This window comes from Tribolium castaneum, chromosome 3 (genome assembly GCF_031307605.1).
Source record: "Tribolium castaneum strain GA2 chromosome 3, icTriCast1.1, whole genome shotgun sequence".
Taxonomy (NCBI): Eukaryota; Metazoa; Arthropoda; class Insecta; order Coleoptera; family Tenebrionidae; genus Tribolium; species Tribolium castaneum.
In genome coordinates this window covers 11617863-11631236 of record NC_087396.1, presented here as the reverse complement: position 1 = coordinate 11631236, position 13374 = coordinate 11617863, and the positions used below count along the sequence as shown (strand labels likewise).

The following is a 13374-nucleotide window of genomic DNA, read 5'->3' as shown; positions in this document are numbered from 1 at the left end:
ATTTATTGCGAATACAGGGTGAGTCAACGATATGGGCACACCGTCAATGATTCGAAATAAGTCAAAAGGCACTGCAAAAGTGCAGATTTGCTCTATACAGAGTATTTCATTTCATGCTTGTAATAGAAAGAATTTGAGTAAGTTCGATTTAAAATTTAGAAAATGTTTTTTCTTGGCTGCACATTTTTATTATCGACCCTTTGAGTTCTGAAAGTGAGTGATTTCTATTCATTGTTTTATTCAGGATCTAAATTTGAAACATGTTTGTTTCAATCGGTTTTCCTTTTTCGTATAATCACATACTCCTAAAATAATTAATGTAATAGATCAAAAATGTTATAAATGAAAGAATTTTTTGATTTAGCGCAGTTCTCAGGAGAGTTGCAGAGTTGTTAAAGTTTTAATTACGTTTCAATACTTTTGTTACAAACTATAACTCAGGAACTTCTCCCATTTGTTCATCAGTAACTTTATCCAAAATGAAAGTTTAATAAGAGACAATAATAAGTAGCAAAGCATATTTCTATTTCCATGGCAACACTATGAGGACTTTGAAATATTATTTTGAAAAGCACGAATCAAATCCCCTTTGTTCTTTAAATATCTCGTTTTGTTTATCGGGATGGAAAATTAATTAGATTTTATCTTAAGACTAGCTAAAGCTATAATTGAGTTCATACAAATAAAATACAGGATTTACCTCCAGTGGAGGAGAAAAAGTCGAATAAAACAAATCAATGAAGAGTATGGCAAAGTGTCACGCCTAATTAATTCCAAACCCGCGAAGCCCTAAGCAGCGTAATGTGGTAAATCTCGTATCGCGTATCAGTGCCCCCTCGGCGCCGCATTTCCCCTAATTATCGTTCGATAAATCGTCCCGAAACAGCCCCGATTTAGCGCCGCATGCACAAAAATAGGCGTCGCAGCGGTCGCGCCCCTTTCCCACCCTTTTCCCATCGAAATTACGTCAACTATGACGTATATGATGCACTCTGTGCCCCTAGACCCATCCACTCCAGGACCCCATCGGCGGCTCCTCCGCCAAAAGCTCCACCGTCGTAACTTGGGGAAGGTTTGAGGCTGGAAGGCCTGTCCTTCGACGCCCCCCTCGGCCGTCGCGGCGCCGAGTCCGCAGTATGACGTCAAGGCTCAATACGTGCCGCGGCAGCGCAGCCAGGCAACTTTTAGTGGGTCCGCGCCCGTCGTCGCTGCTTCTAGTGCGATTTGTGTGCAGTGGTCGACATCACATGAAGTACAGTATTTAACACCACTCCCCGGGATATTATCACACAATCAGCATGGGGGAGGTAGGTCCAGAGGCAAATTCCGCGAAAAAACGCGCTTTTTGGCCCAAAGGGTGACTCCGGAGGTATCGATTCTTCCGGCAAAGCTTGCGAACAGGTTTTGCTAAGGGCTTATTGAATTTTCGGCCGGCGAGGACGGTTAAAGCGAAGGGAATAATCGGGACTGACCTACCGGGGAAAGGGATTTTTCGTGGTTGATCCTTGCATTGGAACGATTCCCTTTTTAGAGATTTGTTATGTAACAGCAATCTCTAATAAATGATATTGATAATATGTTTAATGATTGTCGGAGTAAATATTTATTAGAATTACGTACGTCAATAAACTCTTGTAAAAATTAAATGAGGCTTTTCAAATTAACATTCACTCAAGATCACTATCAGTATTGATTATATTTTACAATGAAATCTATTTGGAACTTTGTGATTGCTTCAGTGGAAAATTTACAGGAATAGAGAACTACTAGAAATAGTTCAAGATTAAACGACTCAAACAAATAAATTAGACCGCTTGGAGCTTTGCTTCCTCGCAAATCTGTTACATTCTCCTGTCCTAAATTTACCAAAAATTCCCAATTATGCATCAGGGGCGGAAAGCGCAGACTCGTTCCGAAAATAGACCCAGAATCGCGATTTTTGGATTTTTCTCTCAAAATTGACACTCAATCGGAAAAATGTTTGCGTGCAGACGCTCGGGTTGAAGCTAGGTCAGCCGTAATCAGTTATTATTTTTCGCATAATCGAAGACAATAACCTAGTCCTTGAGAAATACTATGTCTAGTAGTGGAATTTTAAACAAGTTACGTAACCAAGTTCATTAACCAAAAAATGTAGGCGATGATTCACTTGAGGTGTTGTTTTTGAAAAGTCTGCTATTCGGCACTTCCTTCAAGCAATAGGAAACGTTTATTCAATTAGACCAGACATCAATTTCGTTCATGAGGCCTTTGTTGCGTCCTTGTACACGCGCGAATTGGGATGGAAAATTTTACACCTGAATTCAATAAGTTGGCAAAATCGATTATCCTGGCACCATCTGCATGATACAGCAATGCAATTAATTTTTCGGTGTTTGTTGTGACATATTTCGAGATGAAATATGTGGCCCTGGTCCTGAGGCCGATTGGTATGTAGGAATGAGTGTTAGACCGTAGTGGTTATTTTTCAGCACGGCCGTTCTGACTCGTATCGGGTGGCAACTATTCCGTCCAGTTATGATGACAACAAAACGGCTGATGGTAGACCAAAGGTATTTTCAAAAATTACACACTTGTCTTCTGTCTCTTCACACATATTTGAGTAGGTTGTTGGGTCAAGGACTTTCCTGTCTTTATTTTTCTCCTCTCTAATTATTTATTTATCCAACGCCGCTTTACTTGTAATCGATTGAGATCAATTTTAGATGTTTTTATCACCCATGCAAGACAATAACAAACTGACGTCAATACTTATCTAAATACTTAAGAACAAGTAATCTTGGAAAAATAAGTAAAACGGCTTTCTTTGGTTTCTTTCTCACATGCGTAAACTGTAAGCTAACACACCACTAACAGCACCTTGCAAATATTGCACTTGGGTATGTATAGTAACAAGAAATAGCCCCAATAAAATTTTATCATTAGGTATCATTTTATTTCGAGCGATAATTTTGTGTTATCTTTTATCAAATGCGCTTATTTTAAAAATTGACTTCCCGCCCACAGGTTTATATACCATTTCCTGCCATGTAACGGTTTCGTTATCTCCCTAGAAAATTGATAACATTAATTTAATAGTAACCAAACAGAAGATAGCAAATTTCTCCAGGTTGTCAAGGTTTGGATCTGATTTCTTAAGTACACTCACAACTGGCTAGTTGTAGATTCGACTCAAACTTTCTAGAAATAACTGGAACCCAGTTATTAAAGATAGTACGTAAAATTGTTGTTACCACCTTCAATTATCGCTAGCTTGCATGATTGGCTTTCAAGGGTTTATTTACTTGCCTAATTGTTGACTGGTTTGGGTTTAAACCGGTGAAATCGCAATCGATCTGAGTCGATCACTTGCTAATTTTGTTTTGTGTTATAGTCACGGAGGAAAAATAAGAAGGTCAGGAAAGCGGACGATTTAGATGATTTGAAACAAGAATTGGACATCGATTATCATAAAATCACCCCAGAAGAATTATATCAGAGATTCCAGACACATCCAGAAAATGTACGTTCGAGCTATCGGACGATTTCAGTTTTTACGTGAATATTTTCCAGGGCCTCAGTCATGCGAAAGCGAAAGAGAATTTGGAACGGGACGGACCCAATGCACTCACACCCCCAAAGACTACCCCCGAATGGGTGAAATTTTGTAAAAATCTCTTCGGGGGTTTCGCTCTCTTATTGTGGATCGGCGCCATCCTCTGCTTCATAGCCTATTCTATTCAGGCTAGCACCGTGGAGGAACCAGCCGATGATAATCTTTATCTTGGCATCGTCTTAGCTGCCGTTGTTATCGTTACAGGTCAGTCCGCGTAAAAATTCTTTTAGATTATTCGACGCAAAAATCTTGAATTTATAAATAAATTTAACTGTGCAATAAACAGTCGTTAAAGGAGAGATCAGAATAACCAGAATAACGTTTTTTGTTATAAGACACGACGAATTGATTCTCTTTGTAAATGTCTTGTCTTGAACCTATGACTTTAGATTTTGTTGAAATTTGTACTATTTTTGTTTGAGTATTGTCGAAATAAATTACATGTAGCTGTATTTTAAAAAAATCGAATTTTTTACTTAAAATTTTTTAGTATAAAATGAATGAAACACACTATGAATTTATGCTGGGTCTAGAATTGTTCCCATTTATTTTTCTAATCCATACGTTAGGTGAATTGCTTCAATGTGGAAATAAATGAAAAACCACTTTAGATTTCTGTTTTTTACTCCTACTTTTGTGTACACGACATTGTTCTAAATTCCGATTACCCACGCATTACCAGACTTCAATACCGAAGTAGAATAAATATTTTTATCACTATTTATCTTCAGATCATCATAATTTATTCATATAAATTAACAATAATATTAATTACTCTTGAAACAAAATTCTGACGTCGCTGTCGTAGGTCAGTAGTGCCGTCAAACTGTTTACGAATATGTCAACATTTTATTACACAACGTTTATTGGACGAGGAAAAACTGTATTTTGAATGTTGATCTTTATTCAAACAAGTGATTTATTTTTCTCCAAATTGTTTTATGCAGTTATTTGTGTCTTTTTGTACAATATGAATCGTAAAAGTTTTATATTTTAGTGTTTCTAAAGTGAATGACTAACTATAAAAAGACTAGTTTTCCTATAAAAGCGGCAGTGAAAACTTTACGGCGTTTAAAATACGTCGTTTTGATTCAATTAAGCCTTGATGTAACGATTTGTTAAAAAATGTTTTATCTCATTTGGCTCCAATTTTCTGATAAGAGAGTCCGGAAGTAATTACTCTCGCGTTGCTTTTTTGGGCTTTTTCTTATCTGTTGCGTTTCATTTTAGGTATATTTTCTTATTATCAAGAAAGCAAGAGTTCGAAGATTATGGAGTCGTTCAAAAACATGGTCCCCCAATTCGCTACAGTGATCCGCGAGGGTGAAAAGCTGACCCTCCGCGCGGAGGACCTGGTACTGGGCGACGTGGTCGAGGTGAAATTCGGTGACAGAATCCCAGCCGATATCCGAATCATCGAATCTCGCGGCTTCAAAGTAGACAACTCATCCTTGACAGGCGAATCCGAACCGCAGTCCCGCAGTCCGGAGTTCACTCACGAGAACCCTCTCGAAACGAAAAACTTGGCGTTCTTCTCGACCAACGCCGTCGAAGGCACTGCCAAAGGTGTTGTGATTAGTTGTGGTGACAATACCGTGATGGGTCGCATCGCCGGTCTCGCCTCCGGTCTGGACACCGGCGAGACGCCCATCGCCAAAGAAATCCATCATTTCATTCACCTCATTACTGGCGTGGCTGTTTTCCTCGGAGTTACCTTCTTCGTAATCGCCTTCATCCTCGGCTACCACTGGCTCGACGCTGTTATTTTCCTCATCGGTATTATCGTGGCGAACGTGCCCGAGGGGCTCCTCGCCACCGTCACCGTGTGTCTCACCCTCACTGCTAAGAGGATGGCTTCCAAGAACTGCCTCGTGAAGAATCTCGAGGCCGTAGAGACCCTCGGCTCCACAAGCACGATCTGCTCGGACAAGACCGGAACTTTGACCCAAAACCGGATGACGGTAGCACACATGTGGTTCGACAATCAGATCATTGAAGCCGACACCACTGAAGACCAGTCGGGAGTCCAATACGACCGCACAAGTCCAGGATTCAAAGCTTTGTCGCGCATTGCCACACTTTGCAACCGGGCTGAGTTCAAAGGGGGGCAGAACGACGTCCCGATCCTTAAACGCGAAGTCAACGGAGACGCCTCTGAAGCCGCTCTCCTCAAATGCATGGAACTGGCTCTGGGCGACGTGATGTCCATCAGACGCAAGAACAAGAAAGTTTGCGAAATTCCCTTCAACTCGACCAACAAATACCAAGTTTCCATCCACGAGAACGAGGACGCGAGCGATCCTCGCCATATCCTTGTGATGAAGGGCGCTCCTGAACGAATCCTCGAACGCTGCAGCACGATCTTCATCTGCGGCAAGGAGAAAGTCCTGGATGAGGAAATGAAGGAAGCTTTCAATAACGCCTACTTGGAGTTGGGTGGTTTGGGCGAGCGTGTGCTCGGCTTCTGCGATTTTATGTTGCCCACTGATAAGTACCCAATTGGGTACAAATTCAATTGCGATGACCCCAACTTCCCGTTGGATGGTTTGAGATTTGTTGGCTTGATGTCCATGATTGATCCTCCCAGAGCTGCAGTGCCTGACGCCGTTGCTAAATGCAGAAGTGCCGGTATTAAGGTCATTATGGTGACGGGAGATCACCCGATTACGGCCAAGGCTATTGCAAAGTCGGTTGGGATTATTTCGGAGGGTAACGAAACGGTTGAAGATATTGCTCAACGGTTGAATATTCCTGTCTCGGAAGTCAACCCGAGGGAAGCCAAAGCTGCCGTTGTTCACGGATCTGATCTCAGAGACCTATCTTCCGATCAATTAGACGAAATTTTGAGATACCACACTGAAATTGTATTCGCTAGAACCTCGCCGCAACAGAAGTTGATCATCGTCGAGGGGTGCCAACGGATGGGCGCTATTGTCGCCGTGACAGGTGGGTGGATTACTGTTTTACGAGAAATCGATTAGGGTTAATTTGAGCGGCTCAAATGAGTCATAAAGTTTGACTTCCTATATTATAAAAGAATTTTGAATGCTACTGGATTCTGTGACACGTTTAGTGTCAAAGTTTATTGCTTAAACTACATAATATGTATTTTTCTTTCGGAAAAAACGAATGCATATTTAATTATTAAAGTATTTGGAAACGTGATCTTTTTTCAACTTTCAGAATTTTTCCGTGTTAGAGCTCCGCAAAATTTATTTAGATATTTTCTTAGTTTTCTTAAATCTTAAAATAAATACCATTACAATAGATTTTTGTTAAAGACTACCACAGAATTTAATTTTTTTTACCAAATTTTCAAACAAGAAAGTCTTGATTATTCAGAATAACGTGGGATAAGGCTGTTCCTTATGAAAACAATTTTAACTCAAAAATGATGTAATTTTATCACTTTACGAAAAAAGAATGAGGTAAATATGTTTATTGAGCATTGTATTTTTCTTCCGAGATTACCTTGAATTATCTTCAGACGGTGTACGAAAATCAATGATTTTTGTCCAAGGTTTTTCGATAGTTGACTCTTAAGTTTTATTGGAGGAATGAGAATTTAGTCAATTAAGTTTTTATGATTAATTTTCTTGAGAGAATCAGTCAAATTCGGAAAAAAATGGTGAAATTCGTAAGCTGATATGTTCCTGATAATACAACGTTCCGGATAATCGGGAGTCTAGTGTACTTAATAAAAAATATCAAGAAAAAGAATTAAAAAACTCTTTAAAATGTATTTTACTTCATCTCTTATTATTGAGGTTTTACAAACAAATAGTTTTACCAAACAATGCTTGGTTTAGTATTTGTATAAATTTATTTTTCATTCATTACAACAAAAGCCACTTTATTTTCAAGAGTCCACTACAGTACCAAAAGTACCTGTTTTATTTTATCCTTAACTTTCATGCTTATGCTTATGTGAAATGATATGTAAAGAGTATCAATTTTGTTTCAGTTTTTTCTGAATTAAATATTTGATGGCTTTCGCCATTATAATAGAAGAATGTAACAGAATAGAACCCTGTAAATTTTTTGTGTGTGTGTGCAGGCGACGGCGTGAACGACTCGCCGGCTTTGAAGAAGGCGGACATCGGTGTGGCCATGGGTATCGCGGGTTCGGATGTGTCCAAGCAAGCCGCCGACATGATCCTGCTGGACGATAACTTCGCGTCGATCGTGACAGGAGTGGAGGAAGGCCGTTTGATCTTCGATAACTTGAAGAAATCTATTGCCTACACCTTGACCTCAAACATTCCCGAAATCTCGCCTTTCCTTGCTTTCATTTTGTGCGACATTCCTTTGCCTCTCGGTACCGTAACAATTCTGTGCATCGATCTTGGAACTGACATGGTGAGTTCGATTCCATTGTTCATACGATACGATTACTGTTTTTTGACCCCATAAATATCACAAAGAAATTTTGTATGAATTGATAAGGCATCAGTTGTACGGTTATAAAAATGTTGTTTCATCAAAAGGTGCCGGCCATTTCTCTCGCTTATGAAAAAGCCGAATCCGACATTATGAAACGACGGCCACGTGACCCGTACTCTGATAAATTAGTTAACGAAAGGTACAAATAAATACAGTGCAGATTAATTTTATAAGCATGTAGAGTTACTTTTCGAGTTATTTCAAATTTGCACTGGTAGGCTCGGTTTAAGACACTATTTTACGTTTGATTAAGTAGATAGTCTACGTTACGTTCTTTCAGTAGATTTTATGCGGAAGGTCACGGTTTTAAGCGACAGGTACGTCTTTTCAGTTGTGATTTCGTCCTGTAGGGCTTTCTTCACACCTGAGCTTCATGAAAAATTTAATTAAGTTCGATGTGGGAATAACTTTTCGTTATTTACACATCTCTTTTCTTTCATTTCACACCGAAAATTCCTGTTTATTATCGTTTTTTTGAACCTTTATTTATCCAAATGACCAAGACATTATTATCACAATACCATTATTTGTGTTTTATTTGTTTTTTGTTTCCCAATTAAACATAGGTTCCAGCCATATCTTTGGCGTACGAGGAAGCAGAATCTGATATTATGAAGAGACCACCCCGAGACCCACAGAATGATAAACTTGTCAATGATAGGTGCTGTTTTCTACATTTTTTTTATTCTAACAATGTGGTCGTTTATTTTGTATTGATTTTTTGGACTAACTGTATATATTTGCAGTATATTTGGGGATTTTTAACACTAATAACGGGTTGCACTGATGCCTGAGGGGATATAAAGTAACTGCATGTTTTTTGGAGTATTGTATCATTAACAATCATAGAGTAATCTATAACATTGGTTCGATTAACATTCGACAAGATAAACAGTATTGTCCTGGTTGAGCTTTTTGTCTTGTCCATGGGGTTGTATCATTTGATTTTTGTGGGTTTATTGTATAATAGCTATAATGAGGACAAAAAACACAAACACACATTTCCCTTCTCCATGTATCACGCATAATGCGTAGTCGCCTTGCTTGGCACAGCTTGCTCGACCCCTAGTCTCTTAGAGAGGAACAGATGTGCGCGTCATAGTAATCCGATTGCATTTTCCCGGCTTTTTTCATTTTTGGGAAAGTGTAATGCGGTGGAGTTAGTAGAAGCGTTTGCTACGCCTTGTCGTATTTTGTGGGCGCAGTGGGCGTTTCTGGGCACGTTGAGTCTAGTTGAGGCACATCTGCATATCGTATAGAGTTAGGCAAGTCAAGGAGCAGTGCTGGCATGTAAGTGTGCCCTCCCGGTTCATTGTTCTCCTTCCATGTCCCAAGTTTTGTTTTGACGTGTATTTGTTTGGCCGAGCTCAGGTCCCCGCCATATCCCTGGCATACGAGGAGGCAGAGTCTGATATAATGAAGCGCCGTCCTAGAAACCCTTTCAGTGATAAACTCGTCAACGAAAGGTAATAGGAATGTCACGTGTTCTCTCCTCTTCATACCTATAATACGAGTCGATTGGATCAGAACGAGATGTATCGTATGCCATGCGTACGCGATAACTTCTGCTTCCCCTTATAATCCTCCCCTTTGTGTTTTTATCCTTCACTCGAGTTTATTTCGCTTTTTTGCTTCGCCGCAATGTTACGAAGCAAGCAATCGTTTGATTGACACAAAAAAACGATTGGTTGTTTGGTTGAGATGCTTTTGTGCATAGTGTTCGTACGAGGGGTAAGTCGTTATTTAATTTCGAGAAGCACATCATTCATTCTGCACCCCGCTTATCAGCTGAGGCCCTCGTCCCTCCTCCCAGCCCGCAACTTCTTTGACACACCAATTATCTAGACAGGTCTAACTCAACTTTTGCATGTTCGATTTCTCACTACTAACTTTGTGTGTTGCGCCGGCCACTGTATAGGTGCCTGCTATTTCTCTGGCTTACGAAGCCCCGGAGTCCGACATAATGAAACGTCAGCCGCGCGACCCCTATAGGGACAACCTGGTTAATCGCAGGTGGGTCGCTGAGCGGTGTCGTCGCGGGTTATCGCACCACAACTACAACCTCGGCACATGATGCGCGGTTTTAAGTGTCCCTAATTACTCTTACTTGCCTGTCTCACAGTTCGTCCCGAAGTCGCTGTTCTGGCACTCTGTGTCTCGTTTCAAAACACCCAGTTACTGGAATGTAGCACCGTTAAGGGTTGCAGGCAGAAAACAATTCGCCTCTCTTTTTTTGGAAAAACAAAATGATTTTTTCAAAGAAAACTCGTGTGTTCGCCCGCAGTTTGAGTGGCAGTGGCGTAACCGGAGTATTCATTCGCAGCTTTATTATAATCTTTATTTAAACAGTGATTAAAAGACAATTGATACATTTTTTCTACTCTATTATTCGTTAGCTGCAAAAATATTTTTAGAAACCCCATTTGGAGCATAAGGCAAAGAATAGCCATTTTTTCTAAAAAAAAATTTACTTTAACTGTTTTAATTTGTAAGGTTTTTTAAACATTTTTTAATCAATAATTTTCAAAAATACTTCTCGTGGACCTCTTGAAGCACAAGTTGTTACGCCACTGAATTCCAAGTCGCGAAGTCGTGGTAACCCTAGGGCTTCACTTCCCGGTTGCCTTTGCTTGTTCCGGTCGGAATTTTCTCGTAGTTGAGCTATTTTGAGAGTTTTTTGCCGAGGTATAGTTTGTGATGCCCGTAGAAGAGCATTTTTAGACAAGAGCACAATTAGCATTTTTTTTCTTGCTCTAGGTGTGTTGAACACACAATATACTCTCTGCCTTCAACATTTTTGATAGTTCTTTTTCTGTTTTCCAATAGAATAGTTTAGTAAGATAGTTTGTAGTTTTCAAATGAAAGAAACGAGTTTATGCATGCAACACACACCTGTCTAAAATTTTACCTTTTATACCTTCCTCGGTATGCTTCTTTGGAATAGATCTATGGATTTTTTCATAGATTTGAGTAGAGTAGTTGCTTTAATTTTGGTTCTATGTAAAAACGAATTTTGGTTTTTATTGGATTATGAAATTGATTCTCTGACTAGTCTTGATTCTTTATTATAGTTCAGATATTTTTAGCACAAACTTTAAATTTTTTCATACACTGAACAAGGCGTTTCGCTTTATTTATTATTTACTTGGAAATTTAAACGATTCACGGACGCGACACCAAACTTATGTGGACATCAATTTATACAAGAGTGAATCTTTTAAACATTCTTTTTGCCTCCTTTTCTCTCTGATCTGTTTATTATCTAATTATAAAACTTATTTCTTGCCGGTCAAACGTGCCAAGTAAGTAAGACTTTTACTTATATTCAAAGAACCATACAAGATCCTCCCACTAATCCACTTTTTCCCCAGTATGAAGCAGAAGTAACGCTTACAGTATGATAATGCATCGTTTTATTATCATGTCAGTAATAATCACTTTGCTACTCAATTTTGCCCACATGATATAAAAGCGTTGTAACTCACGATGGTAATATTTTAATTGTACAAAATGCATGTGGTTTAATGTACTTGTGCTATAAATGTAACAGCATGATTCGTGGGATGTGCTTTCGTAAGTATATGTGGGACTTGCGTGACTTCTTGGAAACGTCTATGTTACTAATTTTTCTTATTCCAAAAAGTCAACCAAGCTAAGCGGTTGCGTCTTTCAAACAACTGCTGACTTTCTAAATGGTATGCAGGTTGATTTCGATGGCATACGGCCAGATTGGTATGATTCAAGCAGCTGCTGGTTTCTTCGTGTACTTTGTCATCATGGCTGAGAACGGCTTCCGCCCGACTGACTTGTTCGGTATTCGAAAGCAATGGGACTCGAAAGCTGTCAATGATCTCACAGATTCGTACGGTCAGGAATGGGTTAGTCGTCCCGTTGGTGTTTCAGGCGCGCTTTAAATCACTATCTTTGTGTAGACTTATCGGGACAGGAAGACATTGGAATACACTTGCCACACTGCATTCTTCGTGTCCATCGTGGTTGTCCAATGGGCCGATTTGATCATTTGTAAGACCCGTCGCAATTCGATCCTCCACCAGGGAATGCGTAACTGGGCGCTCAACTTTGGTTTGGTTTTCGAAACTGCACTCGCAGCCTTCCTGTCGTACACTCCCGGGATGGACAAGGGTCTGCGCATGTTCCCGCTCAAGTACGTGTTGCATTTTGTTTTGCGATTAGGGTTTGATGGTTGTTTTAAGGTTTGTGTGGTGGTTGCCTGCAATTCCGTTTATGTTGTCCATCTTCATTTACGACGAAACCCGTCGGTTTTATTTGCGTCGCAATCCAGGAGGTTGGCTGGAACAGGAGACCTACTATTAAGCGCATCACACCGTTTTGCGTACTGCCACCAGGTGGCACTGCGTCTGCTGCCGCAGGTCACAAATAACAACAAACAAAACAAAACAAAAAATCACCACACTCGATTGGAAGGACTCCGTTTCACCCGCCGTGACGGCGTTGTTCCTTATCGGTCGTTGTGTTGTACAAACAAATCCTGTTGCTATTTCTAGTAAAATTTGCTGCATGCTTACGCTGCAGTCCGTACATTTGTAATTCGAGAGTTTGGTCGTGTGCGAGGGCGAGTGAATGGGTGATAGACCGAGAGCGAGGATGATTGCAAGCGGGGCCAGTTGGATTGGTTGGTTGGTTGGTCTGCAAGAGCAGCAGTAGAGACGCAATAGTGTTTTCATACATTCCAAGTTGAAAACAGTTGCCTTAGAGCCGATGTCGGACTGTGTGCGAGTGGGTGGGGGCGGAGCCTTGACGGACGGCGGTTGGTTGTTGCGCGGCCTTCGGGGCTCCGCCACTGAACGTCTTGAACGAGGTAGTATTATTTAGGCTTTCAACACTTAGGTTAGCTAGATTGTAACTGTGTTGTTATATCGTGTTAAGTGTCATACCAGTCGTGCTCAATACACATGACTACCAACTACTATCACGATTGTAAACGTTTGACATTCGTTTCGTTTGTTGTGTATATAGTTTACGTAACGGGCGGGTAGCAGTTACACTGTGTAGGCAGCACGAGTCCATAATATTGTTTCTAACATTGTTACGTTACGTGCGGTTAGTTGTTCAACGTTGGAGACACACTTCTGGAGGTCTGCTTCTGTAGAGCCCTATTTTCTTATACTCTCTGATGCGCGCTGCGTTGGTCTGAGACCAGCCGACCACGGTATTGTTATCTTATTATTGTAAATATTTTTAAGTGATCACTTAATTATTTTTGCTTGTGTTCTTTTCACATTCATGTTTTAGTATGTAACGAAGCTGTATAAATTTGGGTTTTAATAAAATGGATGATAGTATTACATTACAAA

The 13374-nt window shown here is 40.1% G+C and overlaps 1 protein-coding gene across 11 annotated transcripts in view; it reads left to right on the top strand.

Annotated features, from left to right (window-relative positions):
* The window catches only part of Atpalpha (Na pump alpha subunit), a 24797-nt gene extending 11423 nt beyond the window's left edge, over nucleotides 1-13374 (top strand). For 2 of the 11 annotated variants that reach the window (XM_008198200.3, XM_015981678.2), the window contains exons 2-9: nucleotides 3374-3502; nucleotides 3553-3799; nucleotides 4826-6541; nucleotides 7653-7954; nucleotides 8605-8699; nucleotides 11742-11916; nucleotides 11971-12203; nucleotides 12253-13374. In XM_008198200.3, the coding sequence (XP_008196422.1) occupies nucleotides 3374-3502; nucleotides 3553-3799; nucleotides 4826-6541; nucleotides 7653-7954; nucleotides 8605-8699; nucleotides 11742-11916; nucleotides 11971-12203; nucleotides 12253-12373 (3018 nt within the window). In that variant the 3' untranslated portion in view covers nucleotides 12374-13374. Of the gene's footprint in view, nucleotides 1-1146; nucleotides 1308-2471; nucleotides 2553-3373; nucleotides 3503-3552; nucleotides 3800-4825; nucleotides 6542-7652; nucleotides 7955-8082; nucleotides 8178-8604; nucleotides 8700-9409; nucleotides 9505-9956; nucleotides 10052-11741; nucleotides 11917-11970; nucleotides 12204-12252 lie in introns of those variants that run through there. The other 9 variants (XM_008198199.3, XM_008198198.3, XM_008198197.3 and 6 more) reach the window with 9 other exon arrangements.